Source organism: Xiphophorus couchianus, chromosome 5 (genome assembly GCF_001444195.1).
Source record: "Xiphophorus couchianus chromosome 5, X_couchianus-1.0, whole genome shotgun sequence".
NCBI classification, from domain to species: Eukaryota; Metazoa; Chordata; class Actinopteri; order Cyprinodontiformes; family Poeciliidae; genus Xiphophorus; species Xiphophorus couchianus.
This window is the reverse complement of record NC_040232.1, coordinates 8,006,986-8,034,588: the sequence shown is the minus strand read 5'-3', so window position 1 is coordinate 8,034,588 and position 27,603 is coordinate 8,006,986. Positions and strand designations below refer to the sequence as shown.

Genomic DNA, 27,603 nt, shown 5'->3' with positions numbered 1-27,603 from the left:
CTAAAGAAATCAAACAAGAATCAAATTCACTGACACCTAGAAAGGCTTACAGGACCATTTATAAGGCTTTGAAGCAAAGGTTAGCTATTATACATGAATGGTGAAAATATGGCACAATAGGTCAGGATTTCTGGAAAAGATTTTTACCGGTCAAACATGGTGGTGGTTGAGAAAATGGTCTTCAGGATCTGGACAACTTCCTGTCCATCCACATCATGAAATCTTGCTTTGCACACTTTGGTAGCTGCGTTTTTATTATAAATGTTTCCAATGCGTTGAAAAAACACAATTTTGTAATTTCCGTGTTTCCGTTAAATAAGAAACACGATTAAAATCACACCTGAATAAGTTTAACACAATGCCATTAAAAAATATCCTCCTACCACTTCCTGTTGTCTTCTTCGTCTTTTCCGCCAGTAGTAACATCCGGCTGTTGATCACATGACTTGTGGGATGTGGAAAAAAGTTTCCTTTGCAGTTTTGCAAATACCCTAATTTTGATTCAGGCGAGAAACCACCTAATCGTAGCGCAAAAAGGTCTAACCGGAAAAACAGTGAATTTTCTCTAAATCGCCATTTTTCCATTTTGAGATTTTTCATTTCTCCAATTTGCACAATTATATGGTCAATGGAAAAGGATACTTGTGATCCAAAGTAAACCACCAAGTCTACCTCTGACTGGCTTTAAAAAATTTAAAATAACATTTAGACAAGGCTTAGTCAAAGTCTGCACTTAAAGCCAATGGAAATGGCCTTAAACAGTCCATTTGGTTGAATAGAAACCGTTCTCCAAAAGTGTAAAAGACTCATTACCAGTTATGACAAATGCTTAATAGTATCTGTCAATTTAAAATGTTTTATATGCAGATGCTTGATGAATTTACATATAAAATTCTTATAGGTTTGTATGTAATTTATGAAAGTTGCAGTTGCTGCTGAAATCTGTAAGGGGAGAAATACTTTTTCACATCATTGTAGATGCAGCAGCCATATTGGATTTTGAGGTCAGAGTTGATGAGAAATTTCCCAAAGTCAGATTTCCAACTTGAAGAAGAAATTTATTCCAATCTATTCACTTCTGACCTGGAATTTGGAAACCACGACAAACACACCATTAAAAAAGCTTTTCTTTTTTAAATCATTAGTTTTATATGGATGATTTTAGTGTGATGTCCCTGTGAGCTTAAATCTGTTATCTAGTTATTTATTAGGATGTGAACCAAAATGAAATTGAAGACATTATAATGTTTTTGTTTTTTTTACTTTTCAGTTTGTTATTTTTATCAGAATAATACAATAACCTCTCAGAAAATGAGTAATCTTTAAATTCCTGACATTCCTATCAGAGTCAAACAAGTTCAGTGGTAACGGTAGCAAACAATTATGATAATACTGACAGTCATTCATTTTAATATCTAATGGCAACTTTTCAAGTTGAGGTTTGAAGGTGCTTCTTAAAGGGATTTGTGATCCTCATTATTTCCTACAAATAAAAGGAATCAGTTATTTTCAGGACAAAATAAACAGCAGACACAAGACAGCAGAAACCCACCGGTGTTCCAGACTGAATGATTAATTCAGATATTCTTTTGCTAAAACCACCGAAAGGCAGAAGTAAGGTGAGTTGACATTTCCAGTTAAAAATCCCATCCATCCATCCATCCATCTTCCTCCGCTTATCCGAGGTCGGGTCGCGGGGGTAGCAGCTACAGAAGGGAGGCCCAGACTTCCCTCTCCCCGGCCACTTCTTCCAGCTCTTCCGGGGGAATCCCGAGGCGTTCCCAGGCCAGCCGAGAGACATAGTCCCTCCAGCGTATCCTGGGTCTTCCCCGGGGCCTCCTCCCGGTGGGACGTGCCCGGAACACCTCACCAGGGAGGCGTCCAGGAGGCATCCTGACCAGATGCCCAAGCCACCTCAACTGGCTCCTCTCGATGTGAAGGAGCAGCAGCTCTACTCTGAGTCCCTCCCGGATGACTGAGCTTCTCACCCTATCTCTAAGGGAGAGCCCAGCCACCCTACGGAGAAAACCCATTTCGGCCGCTTGTATCCGCGATCTCGTTCTTTCGGTCATGACCCAAAGCTCATGACCATAGATGAGGGTGGGAACGTAGATCGACCGGTAAATCGAGAGCTTCGCTTTTTGGCTCAGCTCTCTCTTCACCACGACGGACCGGTACAGCGCCCGCTTGACAGCAGACGCTGCGCCAATCCGCCTGTCGATCTCCCGCTCCCTTCTTCCCCCATTCGTGAACAAGATCCCGAGATACTTAAACTCCTCCACTTGGGGCAGGACACCCCCCCTGACCCGGAGAAGGCACTCTACCCTTTTCCGGCTCAAGACCATGGCCTCGGATTTGGAGGCACTGATCCCCATCCCGGCCGCTTCACACTCGGCTGCGAACCGCTCCAGCGAGAGCTGCAGATCACGATCTGATGAAGCCAAAAGGACCACATCGTCTGCGAAAAGCAGAGATGAGATCCTAAGGCCACCAAATCGGATCCCCTCAACACCTTGGCTGCACCTAGAAATTCTGTCCATAAAAGTGATGAACAGAATCGGTGACAAAGGGCAGCCCTGGCGGAGTCCAACTCTCACCGGAAACGAGCCCGACTTACTGCCGGCAATGCGGACCAGACTCTTGACACCGGTCATACAGGGACCTGACAGCCCGTATCAAAGGGCCCGGTACCCCATACTCCCGGAGAACCCCCCACAGGGCTCCCCGAGGGACACGGTCGAACGCCTTCTCCAAGTCCACAAAACACATGTAGACTGGTTGGGCGAACTCCCATGCACCCTCCAGGACCCTGCCGAGGGTGTAGAGCTGGTCCAGTGTTCCACGACCAGGACGAAAACCACACTGCTCTTCCTGAATCCGAGGTTCGACTATCCGACGGACCCTCCTCTCCAGGACCCCTGAATAGACCTTGCCAGGGAGGCTTAAGAGTGTGACCCCTCTATAATTGGAGCACACCCTCCGGTCCCCCTTTTTGAACAGGGGGACCACCACCCCAGTCTGCCAATCCAGGGGAACTGCCCCCGATGTCCATGCGATATTGCAGAGTCGCGTCAACCAACACAACCCTACAACATCCAGAGCCTTAAGGAACTCCATTAAAAGATTAAAAGGTGTGACTATTCTCCATCACTTCTGCTTTGCCTTTTTTTTCTCTCTCCTTTGGCCAAATTGGTTTGCAAGGAGAACAAAATCCAAATCCTAAATTAATCTTACTCTGAGAAATTCACATAACAGAAAATTAAATACATTTACCAACTAACCACCAAACCCCAGACTACCAGACAAAACGGACACAGATCTGGCACATCTACAGTCTCACTACGTGGACAGACGGTGGCTATCAGCCGGCACAACGCACAAGTGAAACATGTTAGTCCATTTCTACAAGCCTTAAAACTACAGTTCATAACTTTAATAAAAATATATTTCTTACATATTTTTTTAAACTCTCACTATGTTGTGACAGTATGGTATGAAACAATCTGGAAAGAAAAAAATCAAGCTTCTCTGCCTTCTCCCAGTGCCAACTAGAAACAACCAATCAGAGCCAGGAGGTAGGTCTTAGCGCTGCCAATCACCCTCTATGTGGCGCTGCTAATCCTCCCTTCATCTAGTTGGTTAGTACAGTTGACGGTGGATAAACATTTTCCTGTAACTGTAAGTTGTTTCTCAGCCATTAGCACATTTAGCAGTGTCTACATGAGCCTGATTGACAGTGCTAAGACCCTCCTCCTGGCTCTGATTGGTTGTTTTTGGTTAAGTGAGGTGCATTTCTTCAAAAGGCAATACAATCTCAGGAAGGAGGTGGAGGAGGTCGGTCTATTCACAGATATTATGCTGTCACAGCACGGTGACAGCTTGAATAAATATTTTAAAAGTCTATATTTTTTCAGAAAGGTTGGTATGAGATGGAAAATCTGAAAAAAAATCAAGCTTCTCTTCCTTCTCCCAGTGCTAACTAGAAACAACCAATCAGAGACAGGACAGGGGTCTTAGCGCTGTCAATCACCCTCTGTGTGGTGCTGCTAATCCTCCCTTTATCTATCTAGTTAGCATAGCCACAGATGATGGTGGATAAATGTTTTCCTGTAGCAGTAAGTTGTTTCTCAGCCTTTAGCACACTTAGCAGCAAGTACAAAAATATGATTGACAGCACTAAGCCCCTCCTCCTGGCTCTGATTGGCTTGTCTTGGTCAGAGGTGGTGCATTTCTTCAGAAAGAAATATTAGCTCAGGGATGAGGTGGAGGAGATTCATATTTTCACAGATTATCTGTCTCGTAGCAAACTGTCACAACATGGTGAAAGTTTGAGCAAATATTTATAAAACATTTTTTAATAGAAGTTATATACTGGAGCTTTAAATGTATAAAATGAGGATTATCTTCTTGTGATGGATCAGAACTACACTGTGCACATACATTAAACATTCCAACACCAAGACTTTTAAAAACCGCCCTACTGGTATATAAAACTGAGTAGAAAAACATAACAAAGCAGGTTAGCTCTGTGTAAGAACTGACTGGGTGAAACATTTCATTTTAAATCGCACAGTTTCCTCTGGTTTAATTAACACTGACATCAAGGCGAAAGGACGCTCTTTACCAAACATAGTTTATGTGAAACCACTCCTAATTTTGCAGAATAAACCCTTCCACTGACCCACAGATGAACATCTCTCTCTTCAACGCTGAAACAGTCGGCTCATCATCCTCCAAATTTAAAGGCTGGTGGGAGGAAAAACTTGCTCTCAGACAGAAATTGCACACTATTATCAAATTGCACCTCCAACACAGAAATTGCACTCATTACCGAAAGCCTGCACAACGTGGCAGCTTCCATTGTCCAAGAGCCAACCCCATCTTCCACTCTCCCAAATTCACTTGGCACTGAGCAGGTCGCTCCTGCTGGGCTGAAATGGCACTGAGTGATAAGAAAATCTAACCTAAACTGGTTTTCCACTCAGAGACCAGAGAAGGCCAGGCATTAAAAGAAATCTGCTTTTTAAAGGGAAGGCAGAGACTCGAATGGTGATTTGATAATCGACATGTTTGCGTGAGTTCACACTGGGCTTCAGTTTGGTTCAAGTTGAGGGGAAAACCCTGATTATGCTTTAATGAACAGCTGCGCTATATTCAGGTTACTTTATATTCACTGTTATGAGGAATGTACTTGTTCAACTATGTTAGTAAAAGTAGTTTAAATGAGAATTTTTCCTCACTAAAACATTTTAGATTTGAATTTTAGTTTCACTAAACATTCAATTGAAAATGTGGGTTTGATTTTAAACTGGACTGGGAATTAATCTGAATTAACTGGACAACAATGAACTGAATTGAGTCTTAATCTGACTAAATGAAACTAATCACCATTCTGATGTAACAACACTAGACAAAATGCAATGTCTCAATCATCGACTGTCTTCTGTGACTTTGTATTTTTATGATGCAAAGCACTTTGACCTGCCTTGTTGCTGAAATGTGCGGTGTAACAGGTTTTATTTAACTATATCATGTGAAGTTTGTCAAAATGTGTTTGTTTTATTCTTTGAATTTATTTTGTTTAGTCAACAAGTTGTTTCTTCAGACATTTTGCAGTTGGTGGTTACCATGGCGACCAGTAACCGGCACCTCCTCCCCCTTTTTCTCTTGCTGTCGGTAACTGTGGTTTGTATTAGAATCAGCTCTGTGTTTTCTTTACAAGTGTTATGTTTTAACACAGGGGTCACCAACACAGGGCCCGCGGGCCCCCGGTCGCCCGAGGGGACCTGGTCAGTCGCCCGCGGAGCAAGTTCTAAAAATAGCCATTGTTATTAGGGAGCACTGCCAAAGAAATTATTTAGTTTAATGTTTTTACACTGAAGTAATAACATTTGTTTATATTTAGAGTTTAAAAAAAAAAGGAAATGATAAAAAAACGTTTAAAATAAATTGCTTTATGTATAAAACTCTTTCCTACGGTTAAAGTTCAGAACTATGCCCAGACGCCTGCAGGATTTTATCGGAGGGCAGCAGCGCCTGAGGCTGTACGCATTCTGTGAACCTTGAGATCTTCCTTTAAGTAGAAAAAGAAAAAGAATAATTTCTGGAATTTTTATTATTTAACCCTCTTTTGTGGAGAAAAAAAGACTTTTTGTGCCAAAACATCTTGTACGTAGCGCACATCAAAACTGATTGATTGATTTCACTGAAGATGACTGTTCAGTGAAATCACTCTTTAGTGATTTCAGTTTTTAATTTAATTAGCACACTAAAGTTAATTCCTGGGTCAAAAGTCAAAATCTGTTATAAAATCCTGGATGTTTTAAGTTTTCATGACCTTCAAGTTTGATAAAGCAGCTTTTGAATCAGTTTTCAGGATTCAATCTTTTATAGCCAACATAAAAACATTCACTCATCACAGTCGAATTTTATTAACATTTCCTTATGAAAAACTGAATGTTATGTTTATGTAAAATTTTTTGAATCCATGTGCATGAAATATGAGTGATTATAGGGTTAACCTGGATAGAGAAAACTGGACTTGTTAACATGAGTTTTAGATAAGCAAACTCATTGTGACTTAAATATTAAAATATCTAAATTAGACCATTCCTTCTGGGTTCCCAATGTTGTCAGTGACTACACTCACAGGTGAGGAAAATGTTACATTTTAAAATATTATTTAACCTCTGCTATTCTCTCTAAAGGATTAAAGCAGTTGATAATAATTATAGTTAGACCCTAAAGATCTGATTGCTTAGGAAATGATAGGAAATAATAATTTACAGATTAAGCCATGTGAGAGCCACAGCTTCTGTCTTGTTTATAATTCAACACTACAGACCTTAACCTGTGATATTTTGCATTGAAAACACTTAAATAATAATAAAAAAAGCTAATCATAAAGTATCGGGGTGTGAGGTGAATCAGAATTTACGTTACCAAAGTTTGATCCGTTGTTTGCTTGAACTTTTAAATAAAGCCCAGTGTGAACCTGCTTGTTGTCAGGATTACCTGAAAAATGCCCATATTTAATGTCGCATCCAGAGTTTTTTAAAAACCAAACTCTGGATGCGATTTAGCACTTAGCAGTGTGTCGAACAGCGTGTGTTCGGCGGTACTGATCCTGAGTCAGTGGCTGTGAGAGCAGATTTTACCGTCCTGATTACTCTGCAGGTCACAGACCCGACGGTTCAAATGAACCAGAAGATAAAGTTGGACATTTTATCCCAGAATCGTTTGCAGAAGCTGGACACGATGAAACAAAGGAGCAATAGAAACGTATTGAGGAGGTCAGACTAACGGGAGGAGGATGACCCCGGTACCAGGGGTCGGTGTGGGTTGTCCAGTCCACGTCACGAGGCCAGAGTTCTGGCTTTGGCCGCCGCCGCCTGCGCTCTCTGAACAGCTGCATGGCTGCTCTCTCTTCTTTTCAGCTGGTTGGTCTCAAACAGGCCCTCGTGGCTGACGCCTCGTCCGCCGTCCGCGAAGGTCAGCAGCCCTGCAGGAGAGAAAACCAAACGGGTCACAAACCGAGTCTCAGTCGAGTCACACTTTCTCTCTTTCTCACTCTGACCAGTAGAGTTTTACTCGATGAAGAACATGGCTGACCGACGCAGGAACATTGATTTCTACACAGTGGCCTGCTGTGATTTACGGAAGATGATTAAGGTCAGTGGGGAAAAAATAATAATTTATTTTCAGAATTACTTTCGTTTTTCCTCAGAAGTCAAAATTTTGAGATCTGAGAGAAAAGTCAGAATTCTCAGATCAAAATTAGAATTTTGAGAAAAACTTATAATTCTGAGATTAAAGTTAGAATTACGGGGGAGAAAAGTCAGAACTCTGATGTTCAAATCTGATACATATCTGAGAAAAAAGTAAAGAAATTTTTAGGAATAAAGTCCGAATTTGGACTTTATTCCTAAAAATAAAGTCTAAATCAGTTTTTCACTCTCTTGTCATTCCTAATTCCCAAAAGGTCAAAGGGAAAATAAAATTAACAGTTTCATTATGTTAAATCAGTATTTGGCCGTTAATAAAACAATCCGACCCAGGAACTGTTTAGTCCAAGATAAAATAAATACCAATAAGAAAAATCAGTCGCAGAAAACCCACAGGGCTCCGACGCTGAAAGGTGAGTTTAGATAAAATAAATCAAAACCACATTTTGGTATAAAACTCAGTCTGTTTAGACTATTAGACGTTTCATGTCAAGTTTCCTGAAACTTGGTAAGTTATGAAAGTATATTAATTACTTAAATAAACACAGCAGTTCAGTGAAAACACAACCCCAAAAACCCAAGAAGGGACAGAAGAAGAGTTGGATTCTCTTATTCAACTACTTGGACTAAAGAAGTAAAGTTGTATAATCTGACAGAAAAAGATCAGATTGTTATTTGTATAAAGGAGCAATCAGTGTTTTGTGGACACAAAATAAACATAACTCATTTCAACATGGAAATATACTTTACAACTGTTCTTCTGTTTGCTGTTGTTTTAAATGTATTTCTTTTGTGTATAACTTTGTTTATTCTTCATTCAAAAAACTCAAAACCAGGATTTGTATTTTTGACAGACTCTGCTTTGCAAGGTGGGCATGCATTCCTTAACGTAACAGTTTTGGCTAAAAGCATTTCTCCTTTGTTTGCTCCGTTGTGATATTTCAGACTCTAACTAAAAATTGACAACAGGTAGAAGAAGTAAAGCTCCTGGTTTCAAACCGTTTGTCAGGCTCACTCTGTTGTCTGGTTCTCACCTGTCAGAAAATGGAGGGAATGCTAATGCTCCGTCTCTATTTTTACAAGCACAGATATAAGTCTGTTGTCACAGTGACACGTCGATCCGCCTTCGCCACCAGCAGCAGCAGCAGCATTAAAATAAAAACGTGTTGATTACCTCCAGTGACTTTGAGCCCAGACACCCAGGAGTTTCAGACCAGATAATTAGCACATTTCAATGTTCAAAACACACAAAATAATGTCTGCTTATAGATGTAAATTCACAATCAAAATAACAACTTGTTTGTACATGTATTCAGGTTGTGCATTAAAAACAAATCAAGGTTGCTCAATTTCTTTTTTTTTAAATTTAATTTTGCATCTATTTTTTAAAATGTATAATGTTACTTGCAAACCGGAACAAAATTATCAGAGAAATGGTTCACATACTTGGGTTGTAACTAGTTACATTTAGTCAGTTACATTTATTTGAGTAACGTTTTAAGAAACATATACTTTTAGGAGTATTTTTACTAGATAGTATGTTTTACTTTTACCTCAGTAATTTCATTGTGAAGTATTTCTACTCTTTCTTGAGTAAACATTCTGGATTTTCTTCCCGCTGAATGGAAAAACAAACGTGTTTTAACCAAAGATTCACCAGACTCAGACACACAGCTGCAGTTTTGTTAAAGTTTCATAAGTTTTTTTATTGACAGAAAATTATTTGGAAAATGATTATGCCTGGTTTTGTTATTTTTTGTTCTATGAATTATTGTTATTTTTGTCCTTAATACAAAAATGTTCACTTAACTTTATATTTTGCTCCATCTGATGATGTAATTTTTAAATATTAAATAATTATTATTTAATTAATTAAATTAATAACATTTTGTTTTTGCTCTGGTACTCAGTCGGGATGGGCACTTATCACATCATCTATCATTTATAGTGAAAAACGTCCTATGAAGATAAAAATTTATTTATATTTGTCTCAATAAATTTCAAAACATAAAACAAAACTGACAGTATTATCAAAAAGTTATTTTTACTATTTCCTCCACTGTTTATTCCACGAGATGTTTGTTTTATTTTATCTTGTTTAATTATTATTACTCTTATTTATTAATTTTATTTTTCTCTCTCTCTTCATCAACTTATTCTATTGTTTTTGTACAGCACATTGGTCCAGTTTTAAACCTGTTTTTAAAAGTGCTACCTAAATAAGTTTGACATTGAGGGCATCAACACATCAGTAAATTTAAAACTATGATTAAATGCAGTTTAGTGGTATAAATCACACTTTAAGTAAGTGGTGTCCTGAAGAAGCTTGTTTTGGATGGGAATGTTTTTAAAAACCAGTATTTGCCATGGAGTCACAGAAATACAGTCAACTAAAAAAAATTTTACTATTTTTTTTTCTATCATAATTTTTATTATCACAATAGTGACACCAAATATTGTGATAAACTTCTAGCACCCAGAGGGTTCTGGGTAATTTGAGGTGATTACCGTGGCCGTCCACACATCCGCCTTTAAATTCGCCCTCAAACTTCATGCCATCGAAGCGAGTGAAAACACCGGCTCCCTGGAACTTCCCCTGCACAAATTCACCTTCATACCTGAAGGAAAAGCACAGAGAGTCAAACACAGCAACGCTTCCTCTGCAACGTTACAAACTGTACACCAGGGGTGTCCAAACCTTTTCCAAACATGGGCCAAAATCATGTGACAAAAATGAAAATTTAACTAAAATCAGGCAAATAAGTCACCTAGTTTTATTGTTCTTTGTAGGAAAAGGATGTTATTCATCGTAGAGAAAAACATAAAAATGAAAATTAGTTTTCAATTAGTTTTGGCCTCAATTGAACAAATTTATCTTCAGTTATAGAAAAGAATATACTTTATTGATCCCCAATTAGAAATTGCTTATTAGTTGACAAGCTTCTCCATCTAAGGTGTTAAATATTAATAATACAAATACAGCCATAAGAGAAAGCTTTTAATATATATATATATATATATATATATATATATATATATATATATATATATGCTGTACCATCATGGGAGGACAAGCCCCTACATGGGATGTACCACCAGCAAATAACCCAGGTGGCTGATATCAGTAAATCCTACCAATGGCTGGAAAAAGCTGGACTCAAGGACAGCACAGAGGCCCTCATCCTGGCCGCCCAGGAACAGGCCCTAAACACCAGAGCAATAGAGGCCCAGATATACCACACCAGACAAGACCCAAGGTGTAGGTTGTGCAAGGAGGCCCCTGAGACAGTCCAGCACATAACAGCAGGGTGCAAGATACTGGCAGGGAAAGCGTACATGGAACGACATAACTAAGTTGCAGGCATAGTGTACAGAAACATCTGTGCAGAATATGGACTGGAAACCCCGAGATCAAAGTGGGAAACACCCCCAAAGGTGGCGGAGAACGCCAGAGCTAAGATCCTGTGGGACTTCCAGATCCAGACAGACAAAATGGTAATGGCGAACCAACCAGGCATTGTCGTAGTGGATAAACAACAGAGGAAAGCCGTTGTGGTAGATGTAGCAATACCAAGCGACTGCAACATCAGGAAAAAGGAGCACGAGAAACTAGAGAAATTCCAGGGCCTTAGGGAGGAACTGGAGAGGGCCTGGAAGGTGAAGACCACAGTGGTGCCTGTGGTCATCGGGGCCCTCGGGGCAGTCACCCCCAAACTGGACCAATGGCTACAACAGATCCCAGGAACAACATCAGACATCTCAGTCCAGAAATGTGCAGTCCTTGGCACAGCCAAGATACTGCGCAGAACCCTCAAGCTCCCAGGCCTCTGGTAGAGGACCCGAGCTCAGAGGATAAGAACCACCCGCGGTGGGTGAGAAGGGATTTTTTTTTTCTGTATATACAGTATATATATGTGTGTGATGTAAGTAATTCAATGTGACTGAATGTAAATAACAAGTATGCACATTCAAATATGTTAATTAAAAATAATCTACAAATTACTCAGACATAAGTACATATAATTATAAGATTATATGAACAGGATCTTTCAAAACATTTTTAATAAAGTCAATAAAAGCTGATTTGTGTGCAGCAAAGTCGACTTTTCAGTAAAAGTCTCTGAAGTAACTCTTAGTATAAAAGCTGAACTTAATGTTATGTAATGCTTAATGTTTATTGATAATTTTACACAAATTAAAAATAACCACTTGTATCTTCCTTAATTCACAGCTGGGGGCCACAAAGAAAATCAGTCCAAGAGCCATAAATGGCCCCCAGCCGCACTCTGAGCATCTCTGATATATTATAAAATAGTTTATCGGCTGTTTAGCTGAAATTCAGCAAAACCAATTTTACTGGAAACTTTCTAAACTTTGGGAGCAAATTAAGTCCAAACTTGTCATGGAGTTTTAAAAACTGTTGATGCTGAAAAGTGAAGTTGAGGCTGGAAAACATGTTTTGGTGATTTGAAAGCCCTTGAAAAATAAATTAAATGTTTTGTCCAAGCCGGAGCACAACATACAGCACTGAATAGGCTGTCCTCAACTTCTTTATGTTGTTCTGTGCCGCACTTAAACAAGGTTCAGCAAACATAAGGGAACAGTTAACAAAAGCAGCTGAATAGATTGAAGATTTTTATATATTTCTGTCAAATAAGCCAATTAATTTTAGAAATCTTGTCAGAAGAATGATCGGGGATTATGTGTCTACCTTGGAATGCTGGGCAGCCAATGTACCAGAAAAGGCCAATTTGAAAAAGATTCGGAAGGTCAGGCGATGAAAACACTTCACTGAGGATAAAAGCAGATCTTTTAAAACATCTGTTCTGCACATTATTTTTCTCTTCTACACTTTCTTTATGTCTGTTTAAATGTAGAACGTGCTGATAAAACCTTTAAAAAAAATGGAGAAAGTGCACCAGTTCAATTATATATGAATATTAGATGCATTTTATAAACACACTTATGATTGGAATGACAAATCTGGAGCACTAAGAACCAATAAAGTGAAGTGAATTTCATATGAGGAGGAATTTAGGTTTAGATTTCCTTACAATGCAGCTGAGTGATGGCTCACTTCTTACAATAGTGAGCTATCAAAGAAGGATCTTTCTGGGGAAAAAAACAACAAAAAAAGAAAAACACTGCATTTTATGAGTCAAATCGGTTTCTTTCAAAGCTGTAAACATACATTCGAAAATTAAAATACACTAGATAAGATTATTTTACTCTGAGGGGGATGAGGTTGGGGCTGAGGAAGAGGACAGGCTTGCAGGAATTCCTTTGTGCATTATTGTTATTTTTTGCAGAAATTATCTTTCATTTGACACTTAAAAACCACACAAAGACATCTAGGCTTGTTCATACTTGTTTTTACTTTAGTGTTGATTTATGAACTTCAAAACCTTCCAAACTTTGATCAAAGATTGTTAAAGATATCCATAGTTAGGTCTGACAATATTTTATTTGAGAAACATTTATTTTGTTTTTGGAAAAACAATACAGTAAAAATACTGTAGGCTGTACAGTACAGTATAAAAATTTAAAATTATTTACATTTTTATAAATTTAAATAAAAATATTGTCACTCGGATGTCACCGCGTTATGTTGCAATGCATCCTGGGTACACAGGGCGCTACAACGCTAGCTCGGTTCAGACAGAACAATAATTCCTGATTTTGTCAACCCACAAGGAGAAAACATTTTCTCAAAAATATTAGAATAGTGTTTTACAAAAACTTTAAGATGCTTCATTATCACTTTAAAACATCATTACCTTCCACTTTGATTTTATTTTTCATTAGCTCCTGCTAATGGTGTTGGCTAAAGCTAGCATAGTAAGCACCAGCTTACTAGCACAATGTTCAGCTTCCATCACCAGCCAACTACAGTATATTGGCTAAACAGTGATGTGACAAATGGACTTAGCGGCTAATGTAGCTACTTCATAAAAAGAGTAAATATTAGACCCCAAACTAAAACAGAGTGGAAAATTATCAGAAAAACCAAAGAAACTGATGAAGGTTTCTGCTAAATTTATTTCTATTGATCAGCTCCATGTTTACACTGCAAAAAATACATTTTAGAATAGAATAACCCTTTTTTGTCACAGACCTCAACCATCCATTGTTTGTATCCATTTTTTTTCTCACAAATACATTGGGAAAAAATAAAATAATCCACTTTAATGAATGATATAAGCACTTTTAAGTGTTGTATATTCTTTCACAAAACAAGGAGATAACATTTTCAAATATACATTTTTTCTAAGTGCTGAATTAAGACAAAAACTATTAAGATACTGGTTCTATACTTCTGCTCTTTCTTAGAAAGAACCCTTTAAAAAGGTTGCGTATTGAGTGTTTTTCTTAATATCAGAGGTTGACATTTTTGTATTATGACGACCCTAAGCGATCCTTCTTTCAGTTAAACCGTGAACCTCCACTACCAGCTCAGCAGCCACTGCTTCACTAACATCTTTGCTGGTGTCTTTCTAATCTGACATTGTGTTAGCAAAAACCTAAATGGAAAAACTTGCAGATAACTTGCGCAATAAGAAGAGGAAGCACTCTATTAATCTAGCACTATCCTGATTTTCTAATCAAAACAAAGAAAATACTGTAATTCATGAGGGGACACGCGGTGAGGCACGAACCTGGAGCCATCAGGAAACACCAGAACGCCACAGCCGTTGAACAGGCCGTTCTCAAACTGTCCGGTGAAGCACGTCCCGTCGCTGAAGATCAGCTGACCCAGGCCGTGACGCAGACCTGTGGCAAGTTGCACAATAAAAATCAACATTTATAAAAAACAAATGGGGAGTTAGTATGGTGAGAATGAGTAAATCTGAGTTATTAACATAGCAGGACCAAAACTAACTATAAATATATTGTTTTTCAAATAAGGAAATCACTAAAGGAGACCTAATATGTAAAATTCACATGTTGCATGCTTTTGTTCTTCCATTTGGGTTTCTGCTGCTTCTTAAAAAAACCCCTAACAACTAAAAATAAATTTAAAAATAAACACCCAGCTATTTTTTGGCAATAAGTTCATGTTTTTTTTGTATCTGGTTGCAAGAACGTTCAGAATATAACATCACAAATCAGCAGACGTTGTCTGTTACCCAGCAACCCCAGCGAAGCTCCAGCACATTTGATGAGCTGGATTTACGGCTATTTCCATTGTACAATGGCTGCTGGAAAAGACGGGCGTTTTGTTGTTGATTTACCATCCAGAAACCACTTGCTGCATTCTTGGTTGCGCAGGAGGCTATACTTCTTCTTTTCAAAGAACTGCGTTTGTATACTTATTCATTTATTTGAAATGAAAATGGCTCCAGCAGCAGCTTACTTGGATTTAAAGTGACAAGACGCCATAAAACAGGCAGAACTGAACAGGCTGAAATCTCAATATCTAGAAATGATTTTGTGCAAAAAATATAATGAACATGTTTTGTATAGACCACAGATCTATCCCAACCTGTTTACAGACATAACAAGCCACCTTGCTTTGTTTGTATTTCCTTCTAGTTCATGTAAAGAACTTTAAACTACTTTGTTGCTGAAAATGTGCTATATAAATAAAATGACCCTACCTTTAAATCTAATCTTATTTCACAAAACTTTGCCAAAAATCAAGCCTTCTGGGTAATAAGGAAAGAGCAGAAAATAGCAGATTATTTGTAAGATTAATTAACCACTAAAGGGTTTTTATAAAGTTCTTCAAAAACACAATCTGCCTTTTCTAAAATCTTTATTTGTTAAATTAATAATAATTCATCTATTGATTAGTGAACAAAAGCCCAAGAAACTTAAACTCCTCCATTTGGGAAGAGTCTCTTTATGTACTTTTTTATATATTATCTGGGTATGTACAGTTTTACCTTGGACACATTATAAAAAAGGACAGATATGGTTCCAGAGTAATAAACCAGTAGATGTATGAATAGACTGCTGAGTTAGTGCTTGAATCACAGATGAAGGTTGCTGTCTTTTATGGAGCACAGAGCCTTGCAAACCGGTCATGTTGAGGTTTGGGTTCTGCATGGCATACAGAGGCTATGTGCTGTGATTTCATATGTAATATTCTATTTCCTCTTATTCATTTAACAGACTGTCCATTTACCATAACCATAGACAAATCATAGCCATGAATCTTCAGCTCTTACTCTGCCAGCACAAGTCTGTGAAAAATAATTCATATTTTAGGCAACAAGGATGATAACAGGACAAATTAGAAGCTTGGAAAAAAATGTTTAGACTATTTGTTGGTGGAATAGTGAATGCTATTTTTGCAATGTAAAGGCCATTGCAAACAACCAATTAAATGTTGCCATTTGATGGTGTGGAAACTCCAAGAAACTGTTTCCTACAATGTCATCATAGGACCTCCAGGTTCTCACTATGAATGGTGTGAAAGTAGGTGCCTCTACATTCAGAATAAGACTGCACATGTTTAACTTCCACACTAACTGCTTTTTATATGTACACATTAAAAGGAGGTGAAGCAACAATGTTTGCTTCATTTCTACTCTATTTTTTTTGTTTTGGCAAAGTTTCGACTAGATTTAACTGTTTAACCCTCCAGCACTCTTAGCGCGACGCTCAGGAAGAGAGCGGCAGATGCCACGGTCGGTCAACCAGGTGACCCGTCAGCTCTTCAGTTCGCAAAACCACACACACAAAAAACTCAAAAGCCAGTGACCGGCCAGAACTGCGCACACAGTAAAAATCTCAGGCGAGGTCCAAACGAACACTCATAGAACTACACTTAAAACTGCGCTTGTTCATTTTTAGCTTACAAAAAAATCACCAAGCTGCCAAATAAACAAAAGTAAACCGACCAATAACATTTAGGTTTAGGACATAAGTGTGACAAGATGTTTTGACACAACCTTTTTTTCTCCACAATTCTGTTTATATTAGAGAGAGTTAGGTAATAAAAAGAAAAATCTCAAGGTGTGCACAACCGTACAGCTGCAGGCGCTACTGTCTACAACACAATCACAGAGATCGAGTCCATTACTGTGCTGAGGACGACCTGGTATCTTCCTAGAGCAATGGGATTTAGAGAGAGCTCACACAGTCCCATGAAACTGAGAAGAAGAGCATGCAAGCTCTTAGAGGGTGGGGTTTGAGAGAGCTAAGAGCCGTTCAGGATTTACTGGAGGAGGGTCCTTGGCAAAGGGTAAAGACGGGTAGAGGCCAGTGAGCATTGTCCATTGCTCCCAGCTAATGGCAAAGTAAATTAGGCAGTCCATCTGTCAGGGCTGCTTAAAGAGCTGCTCTCTGCCTAATCTGAGCAGGGTTTTCACAAGAGATTTGGCAAAGCGATTTGGCAGCTTTGCCCTCCATTTTCAAAGTCCTTCCTTCCTGAAACTCCCTGCGTCCATAGATGCTGGTGCAGAGATCAGGATGGCTAAGGAAGAGGGCCAACAGCATTTCAAGCCCAACTCTCCATCATGCATGAGCCCTGACAAGTGAGCAGCAGCCTCTGGCAGACAATTCATGGACTGGCTGCTGAAATCCAACAATCTATGAAGTGTCAACGAGAGTGCAATCATGTGGCAACAAACACCAGTAGTGTCTTCCACAAAGCGTGACAACAGATGCGTCAAATACAAATGGGGTTATTGAATATAATAAAATCAAGTGGCAGCAGTTTACGGATCACAATGAATGCAACAGTTTATTTTTCGTTCAAAGCACACATTATTTACAGACTGTTGAAGCTAGGGACAGCCATTTCCTCTTCATCTCCTTGGTTTGGTCCCCTTGGAGCAAACTTAATCTGTCTCTCAGCTTCTTTATAACGCCTCTCTCTTAGCTCATGTTGGGTCATGGTCTCTGGCTAATTACGGTTTAGCTGAATTTGTCCGGCTTTTATGTCAATCAATAGCGGTAATGCACAGATGTTAAATGACCGCACAGGCAAAGAACAGTAGTAAATGACTACTGGCTGTGCCTCGGCTGCTGTGGATGTACCGGTCCTACTTCCTGTAACCTGATAGCCCCCGGGCTCGTCTTGAGCCAGCACTTGACTGAATTATTCATATGACATGGAAGACCTCTGTCTGACACACACCTACATGTTTGTGTGCAAACAGTGACTTTGAATGCAAAGACACAGAGACAGTCTGTGTTCCTGACGAACACCGCACAAAAAACACACACACAAGCTCACACACAATAACATATTACTGTTCGCAGTGTTAATTCAGCATTTCACGCTCAAAAAGAAAAGGATGTGTCATCACACATATTTTGGATGTGGCAGAAAATAATAGCTTCTTAGGGAAAAGCAAATGAGGTGCTGAAAAATGAAGTCCCGGCAAAGTGTGCATATATTTGGAGCTGCACAAAGGAGCATACTTATGATTTATATAATTATTCTACTATTGTGTAATATTTTAGGAGATGAAAACACCGAACTGACATCACATTTTTTCTTCCCAACTAAAGTTAAAGTTAAAGAAATATAAAATGATCCCACACACAGGGTGTTCACCTTTTCTAAAGATATCTGGAGCTGTACATAATCAAATATTGCAGATTAACGAGAACTATTATACAGAACATGTCAACATAAATATTAAAGGTAAAGTGGCGTTTAAACATGTTTCAGGTGGTTTGGATTTTCAGGAACTAAGATTTTGCTGTTTTTGTGACATTTAGGAGATGAAAAATACTGAAATTAAGTTTAAAATGTAATCATAAATCACTTTGAAACTGTTTTTTGGTCATATTATTTAATAACTAATGGAAACTTAATCTAAACAGTTGTCTAGATGTTTTGGCAGACCAGGACAACGTTGTATTATTTGGTAATTATAAATCTGAGCAAACAACGAACACGCCTCAGGTTCCACAAGGTTTTATGTTCGGTTCTCTGATATTCAAATCAGCTTGAGCAACAATGGTGAGGAGAAAACGTACAAAGGAGAGCAGAGAATCTGGCAACGCAGCGAGGAAACTGACAGAGTTATAACTGCAGCTTGGGAAGAACCTGAGCAGGAAAACGGATGGAAGTTGACCAATAAACAAAGAGGAAGCTGAAAAATACACAAACAAATTAAACTGGACCAGAAACTAGAGACGGTGACACTTTATTTGAAGGGTTGTGCGTAAGACATGACAATGTCATAAACATGACATAACACCTGTCATGAACATGAAGGAGTCTTCATGAATGTTTGTGTCTGTTGTCATGATGTGTCATTTGGTAAATAATGACACTTTTAATGGAAATTTGACCTTTTGATGGACTTTTAATGCAACCTTTCTTAAAAAGTGTCATTATTTACCGACTGATGAATCATGACAACAGTCAAACATTCATAAAGACTCCTTCGTGTTCATGACAGGTGTTATGTCATGTTTATGATATTTATGTCAGTCTAATGCACACCCCTTCAAATAATCTGTTACCCTAAAGACTCATGCCAAAATTACAAATATCTTGGGACTATTTTGAATAATAAGTCAAAATTTACCCACCATTCAGAGTACCTGCAAAAACAGAAAGGCCATAGTCTGTCTAAGAAAACTCGCAGAGTTTCAGGTTGATAAGTCAACAATGGCTATATTTTATAGATCATATATCGAATCTGTGCTGACATTTTCTCTCCTCTGTTGGTTGGGAAATCTTAGTATTAGGTCAAAAAATGCACTGAGCAGAGTAATATATATTACTCTGCTCAGTAATATATATTACTCTGCTACTTATTGCTCTGTAAGTGTATTGAACACTTACATAACTGTTCAATAGCGTTGAAAAGTTATTTTAGTTTTTATGTCTTTTTATAATCACATACTTGCTGTAATATTACATTTGGGACTTGAATAAATCTGAAATTTGAAAACATAGAGCAGAACTGGAGAAAAATACAAAAACAATGTACAGAACATCCTTAACTATATATAATAAACAACCCCAATCAACCTGCTTAAACACCAAGTAACAACCAAAAACACAAAGACCCAGGGATCATGACAGTATTTTCCATCCACTCCACAACCTTGCACCTCTTTCTGTTGGTGCGTCTCATAGAATCCCGGAGACGTTTGAGGTTGTAGCGTGAAAAAAGTGAAAGAAAGGTCACATCAACTCACATCCGTACAGAAACTTACCTCCTGTCCATCTGCCTACGCAATGCTTCCACATCACTAAACACATTCACTAAATCCTATAAAACTATGGCAAATTAAAGAGTTGGCTGTTAAATGTTGATCTGACAATAAAATACTGTAGTTGCCCAATTATTACTAACACTCATTAATGTGCAAAGATCTTACATGAATAAATTAAAAAGACATATTGCACACATTTTTAATAAAATATGTGCATAGGAGATGGACAAATAAATCTCAAGAAGGCCTGACTTCTGCACACTTTCAAACAAAGACCATTTATCACTGCAGAGTTTCAGTAACGAGACCTTCCTGTGTGCTTGATGTTTAAATTAAGTGTTAAATATGTACATATTTATTGTAATTTAAAGTTAAAGGGATGAACTACAAGATGCATGATGGCAAAAGAAATCCACGCCGTTTCAAACCGGTAGCGATTTGTGAACCCAACATGTCTCCGTGCCACAAAACAAAACAAATCTCAATTGTGCTGACATGAAAACAAAAGTAATGAAGCATTTCGATGAATCGTCGCCAAACCAGTTTAGCAGTTTTAGTTAATTGTGCGCAGAGCATATGTTTCTCCCTCCCGTGTTCGAGCTGCTGAGGTGCCAAACTTTTGTTCTTTGTTTAACCTTACCTCAAAGGTTTTCTCAGTGTTTTAGTCAAAGTGCAAATATGAGTTCAGGTAGTGCGATGCGTCGTCTCTGAAGGCTCGGTGGCACCAGATGGTCTCTGTCACTGACTTCAGTTAGTCACCTTTTCTTTTTTTACTCTGGCTGTTGCTGCTGGTTGTTGTAAAAGACAGATTTATTTAAAAGTAGCTTTTTCTACAGGGACTCAGCTAATGTACACACATCTTCATCCTAACTCTCCAGTCTAAAATGAAACTCGACTTTAATTAAAAGCTGTCACAGTTAACTCTGTTTTATTATGTTTACTGGTATCCTCTGTTAACCATTTATTCTAACCGATATCCTCTAGGTAGAAATTCAGGTCATCAGCTCAGTACTACTGTAATTAAAAAAGCTATCCTGTGGTTCGGCAGGTGGGACTTAAAACATATGTATCTAAATTAGCGATGAGCCAGTAACGGCCATTAAGGTAAACAACTGTCAGCTTCACAAAACTATGGCAGCAAAGTGACAAATAAAATAATTGAATAGATTTTAAGAACTTCAACTTAAACCCATTCCCATTGGGTATAATTTATTTATTATTCAATATAGAATATGGACAATGTTTCAGCTATTGATCCTTTGCAACTACATCACTTAATCATCATCCATGACGAATGGCGCCTGTAATCGCCATCCGTCAAAGTGCAAATATGATTCAGGTAGTGCGACGCGGCGACTGAAAATGTTTTCCAAAGTTAATTTTGCCAGTTTATTCGTTTATTGTTGAGTCAAGCTAATTTGTCTGTAAACGTAACACACCTGGTTGGGGCTCATAGACGGCGGTATTTACAGAAGTTGGAAATAGCTAGCTTAGAAACTGACCCGTACCTCCTCCCTCCTGACTTGTTGATCAAATTACCGACTCTGTCTGAATTCACACCACATGATTTATATCACTATGTCATAAACGGCGTTTCCCCTTAAACCGAAGAAGCATTTAAACGTTCAAAAGACGAGATGCTAACCAGTTTTTTCCATACATGCTAGGCTACATGACGGTGCGGCACCGTCTCCATGGTTACTAACGGTTAGACGAGTATCATAATGTAATATTTGATATATTTCTAAATATTTGATATATTTCTAATCATACTTACTTATAAGTTATGTGAACGTTAATCTTCTTACCTTGTACAAAGTGTTAACTGCAAATCCACATTACACCGAGGGCTGACGGTTATGATTGACAGCTGCCGGTCCTTATGATTAACGGCTGCTATCCTCCGCCGCCATCTTTCCTCATTAAAAGTCATAAAATAAAATAACATCCTTGTGTGTTTGTGCAGCCGAGCGCGCAGCATCCTACAACCATTTTTAAAGTAAAATCAACTACATCGAAGAGATATTAGGCTGCAGATGTCAATTTTTACACTAACTTTAAAGGTACTTGAATTTCCCCACTCAGGGACAATGGAGGATATTTCTATTCTATTGCTTTTCATCAGTAAATAAAATTAAAAAAAATTTATGCAAACAAGGACTGAATTGTTGTACACTAATTTTAGATTGTTAGAATACAGTTTGAAATGTGTAAAACTTTTATTCTGTTTATGAGTACAAAATAATAGTAACCATTTGCTTTCCTCAAATGACATCTTATCTTATAAACCCAACATCTAACATATTTATTAACTTCTTAAGATGCACTTTAAGAAGCTCCTTTTTTAAAAGTGATCTCTAAAGTATTCAGCGCTGTAAATGTTTATGATGAAATATCCAAACATGTTAATGTCACATTTATTTATTTAGCACTTTTAAAAACGGGTTGAATGCTGTAAAAAAAATTACACAATACAATAAATTGATGAAAATAAAAAAAGAGTAAAAAATAAAATAAATAAACACATCACAACAGAAACCTACATTTAAAACCAAAAAATGTAAATCCTGGTGAACTGTTCATCTTTATATAATTCTTTGAGTCCAATTTAAACATTAACCTTTACTCCAAACAGCAAATCTTGAGCTTTGAGCGTTCACACTAAAGGAACTGGATTTTATAATGGAACAGCTTCACAAAGTTTGTTCAATACCACAAAAACCTGTGTAATTTTTGGTTTTAATGTACAGAGCCTTGCAAAGGATTCACATCCACTAAACCTTTCCTCCTTTTGTTTCAACATAAACTTCAATAGAGGGTATTTGGAGATTATGTGATGGATCATAATAAGCAGTATTCACCACAAATGTGGAACAAGCTTCCAGAAAGCTGCAAAACATCTGAAACACTGAGTTCCTTTAACCAAAGCTAAACCCCCACCTGTTTAGAGTTGTGTTTGATTAGTAGTGAGTTAAATATTGACCAACATATTTGATGTTTGCTTGATTATTTTGATGACGATATTTGACAAACTGTAATGTTTAACCCTTGTTTCATAATTGATGAGTGTGTGATGTTTTTATGGTGTAAAGCACTTTGAACTGCCTTGTTGCTGAATGTGCTACATAAATAAACTTGACAAGTTGAGCACATCAGACCCACTGATGTTCAGATATCTAAAATAAATAGATTTTAATGTAGTTGTCTATGAACTCCTGGCATGTTATTGTTTATAACCGGAAATTTTGCGCTTGAGCTCAACGCTTGAGGGCAAAAAGACGATTCTTTCACATCCCATGAATAGCCGCGATGCCGCGGTAGAATGACACCATTAACAAAATGAAATATGGAGATGTAGGTATGATTAATTCAGCACAGTGCGCCACAGCAAATGGGAAAATAACACAAAAAAACCACTGAAGAATAACTCAAAACCACTCGTATTGTTCTTTTTTTTGCTCTCTGTGTCACACTCGCCACAATATCAGGATTCAACACCAAAAACTCTCAAACATTTCCCACACAAACAGAACAACCAGTCCATTACAGTTTTATGTTTTTAGGGTTGATGTTTATTTTGCAATTATTAATTGCAAAATATAATATTTGTGTTAGATTAGCTTCCGCTGCTATTAGCTAATCTAACAGTGCGGCGGTTGATTAGCTCATTTAAACACCTGCTCTACTAATGATCTGTCAGAGTTGGTGTTTACGTCGCCTTTTTTACCTTGTAACTGAATCGAAACACATTGAATTCCACATCACATCTACATCTTACGGTTGTCAAAGTCAAGCTAGCATAACTGAACTACTTCCTTCTCCTCACTAATTTGTTTCTTCAATAAAAACTTTTTCCTGACCTTTTTATCTAGTTGTTGTAGTGTTGACAATTAGTAGCAAAACACTGTGTCCATTGTTTTATGCATCAGCCATACATCTAAGAGTTAGCATGTTCATACTGACAAGGTAATGGCTAAAACCAATGCTAGTTATCGTTAGCGAGCAGCTTTTTGCTCTCCAGCAGAGAGATGGCGGCAGGATCTTGTGCGAATGACGTCACACTGCAAGGGGTCCATATAGTTCAGGCTTTAACACCAAAAAACACTCAAACATTTCACACACAAAGAAAAAAACATTCAGGGGGTACTGTGGTGGCGTAGGGGCAAAGCACGACCCACATATTGAGGCCTTAGTCCTCGTGGCGGCGGTCGCAGGTTCCATTCCCGGCCTGGCGACATTTGCCGCATGTCTTCCCTCTCTCTCATTACCCTCTTTCCTGTCGAACTACTTTCAAATAAAGGCCTCTAGAGCCAACAAAACATTCAGTCTGTTATAGTATTATGTTTTTAGGCTTGATGTTTATTTTTGTGATTATTAATAAGTGATAGCTAATGCTGCTCAGCTAACACTGCTGTGATAGATTAGTCAATTTAAAACCCTGCTCTACTGATGATCTGTCAGTTATTTTGTAACTGAACTGAAACATCAAATTCCACATCACATCTACATGTTAAGGTTGTCAAAGTCAAGCTAGCATAGATCCACGTATGCTGCAGCAGATTACAACTATTAAAGTTTATTATATGGTATTCACGTAAGCTTGGACACAAATGAGGCATTAATGTCTTAGTCAAATATTCTCTGAAATGAAAGCGGTGATGGAGGATGGGTGGAGATGGAGCAGGTGGACCTTGCCTTCTTTCCACTCTCCATGGTACTCCTCTCCGTTGGAATAGGTGAAGGATCCTCGTGTCAGGGTCATGGGTCCCTCTGGCACACAGTTAACACACAATAAAAATCATTAGGAGCCCCTGACGTCAATCTATGACTTCCTCGCAGTTACACACACAAAGCAGGGTTCTTTGTCAACACATTAAGGATTGTTGCTAGTTACTTTGATATGGCTAAGTGCCTTCAGAGCAACAAAATTAAGATTATTACTGTAACTATAAAATTCAGCATTACAATTGTCCAAAACTGGATGGGAACACCGATGTAATTATTTATTCTACTCTATTCTAAACAAATGATCATGTAATAATATTAAACAGCACCAAGCTGTCATCTTAATTTACCGAAAGAATAGAAGCTACCAGCTGATGCAATCATAGTCACTAACAACTTCTTAAATCTTCTTAAATGTAACTTTTATTTAAAAATATATACATAGGTTTTTTACATATTTGTTAAAACTGTTACCAAAACTTCTTCTCCCAGTTCTAGCTACAAAACCCACTGCTTGGTCGGGAAGAACCAATCAGAACGACGAAGAGGGTCTTAGAGCTGTTAATAATGCTTGGGTACGTGCTACTCACAACCTCTACTTTGCTCGATGCTATTCTACAACTTCTTCCGGATAGCGTAGCCTGTCATAAATGCTAAGGCTAGTTAGCATGGCTACCAATGGCAGCAGATATACAGTTTTCCAGTAGTTATTTCTTCACCATCATGCTAATGAGCACATCATTATGGCGTGCTAATGTGCTAATATCTCATTAGCACATTGGCGTACAGTAGCATGACTGACAGCACTAAGACACTCTTCCTGGATCTGATTGGTTGTTTTTGATCTTGAATGGTGCATTTCTTCAGACACCAGTAGGAGGAGGTGGAGGAAATTAACAAACTATTATGACATGGTGACGGTTTTACCAAATAAGAGACACACTGGACAAACAACCATGCATGGTAGGTTCATTTAAATTGCACTCAGGTAATTTGAATTACACTCAGGTAATTTGAATTACCTGAGTGTAATTTAAATGAACCAAGCCATGTTTGTGGACTGTGTGAGGAAGCCAGAGTAACTGGAGAGAACCTGAGCATGTACAGGGAGAAGATGCAAACTCCTTGCAGAAAGAATCAGGTTGGGATTTTTTACTCAGGGCTGCAAACTTTACCACCGTACAGAACACATATTTATTTAAATGGAGCTATATACAAATAAAGGGCCACCTCTGGTTTACATGCACATGCAACCATTTTTCTGACATAAAATCAGCCTAAACTTTAATTGTTTCAGTTACATTAGGGTTTTCCAAAATGGTTTCTATTTGCAAAATGCCAAAATAACAAGACAGAATTATTTTCATTTTGATCAAGTTCAGAATTTCTGCAAATTAAACTGTGTGACATACAGCTTCTCATTAGTTGAAGCTCGAAGGGAATTTGGCCCAACTAGTGTAACTGGCCAATTTTTAACTGCAAAACTGTTAGGGTAGGAGCTTCTTAAAGAGACAGTAGCCTATTTCAAAGGGTCAGACAAGATGCAAAATCAAATTTATTCAAGTTACTTTGATGTAAACTGCATTTTCATAACAATGTAAGGCAACATACAGATTTGGGAAAAAATTAAGAGACCTCATAAATTATCAGTTTCTCTGATTTTACTTTTTCTAGGTAAATGTTTGAGTAAAATGAACATCGTTGTTTATTCTATGAACTACTAACAACATATCTCTGAAATTTCAAGCAAAAATTTAGTATTTATTTGATGTCATACAAACGTGTGTGGATACGAATTATTGATTCAATTACTTGTTTTCAAACATTGTTGACTACAATTTGTTACAGACCGTTGTGTATTAATTAGGTATGGTTGCTTTAAGAAATTCAGCTTTCTTTCATTCCTGTATTGATATTTTTACTCATTTATTTCCATCTGCTTCGTCGGCAATGTAAAGAGAGATTTCTATCTGATTAAAATGTGCGTTTATTGTCGTTTTTGTTGTTTCATCATCTCCAATTAGGCGGCATACAAGCGTTAAATGAGCTCAGTGGTGAAGTAAACGTCCAGGCCTGGTTTTCTGGATCAGGCCCGGCGTCAGGACAGAGGGGAGGAGAGTGTGTATCCCTCCATCTAATGTTGCCACAGTAACGGTGCCCTAATCCCTCTCATCTTGCCGGCATGACGCTGGCAGCCGCCACAAAACACACACACACACACACACACACAGCGCGAGCATACCTGGAGAAATAAAGGAAACGCTTTACCTGGATAATTAAAGAGGCATGCAGTTCCTTCTCTCTACATCTCTGAAAACAACGCGGCACTTCATCTGCTCCACTCTGCGACTATTAAGCCGTTTCCCCCCCTCTTTCATGTTTTCTTCCTAAGAATTGCCTCAGTGGTCTTCCAAAGATCCCCGTTCTGATTGGCTGCTTCTACCCCACCTCAACTCAAGCTTCATGCTCATTGGCTGTTGCCGCAGGTTTCCAAGCCCTCCGCGGTAGACATCTTTGCTGAGGGCAGCGGGTTCAATGGCTTAATTAACCGGAGTGCTTCTTCGTGAAAGCGTTTGCCCTTGCCTTTTTGTCTTTCTTTATGTGCCTCCCACCATCTCTGTTGGGTTATAAAACGGAAACAAGATTCCCTTTAATGATTCGGTGTCATTTCTGGTTTCAATTTGGTGATTAGGCCCGCGTTTTTTCGCTAGTTTTATGGAACTTGATTTATGGGTTACCAAATGCGCTAAAACAGCTGCGCTGAGCTGGCTACAGAAAGCAGTATGGATTGAGCACCAGGAAGGCTTTAATTTAGTGAAACTATCAAGGTGACCCAAATGAAACAAAACACAGATGGCCTCGTTTCTTTACTCTGGGGGAAAACCCTTAAATCCCCTCACACTGGGTCACAGCCTAATTCCAGTTTCACAGACTCATGCTTTTTAGGCCCATTGTTCTCCTTATGTTTTACATCCTTTTGCTTTTAGCGTGCACGTCAGCTTTTGTGTGGGGACACAGAAAA

General features: G+C 38.3%; 1 protein-coding gene across 1 annotated transcript; it reads right to left on the bottom strand.

The window, feature by feature from the left end:
- Positions 1–5,913: 5,913 nt before the first annotated feature.
- LOC114143967 (MORN repeat-containing protein 4-like) lies at positions 5,914–26,961 on the bottom strand. The gene is made up of 5 exons (XM_028016381.1): positions 26,850–26,961; positions 24,552–24,626; positions 14,381–14,495; positions 10,233–10,342; positions 5,914–7,501 (listed from the first exon to the last, which is right to left on the bottom strand). The coding sequence occupies exons 2-5, from the start codon at positions 24,616–24,618 to the stop codon at positions 7,356–7,358; spliced, it is 438 nt and encodes a 145-aa protein (XP_027872182.1). The 5' UTR covers positions 24,619–24,626; positions 26,850–26,961; the 3' UTR covers positions 5,914–7,355.
- Positions 26,962–27,603: the final 642 nt, after the last annotated feature.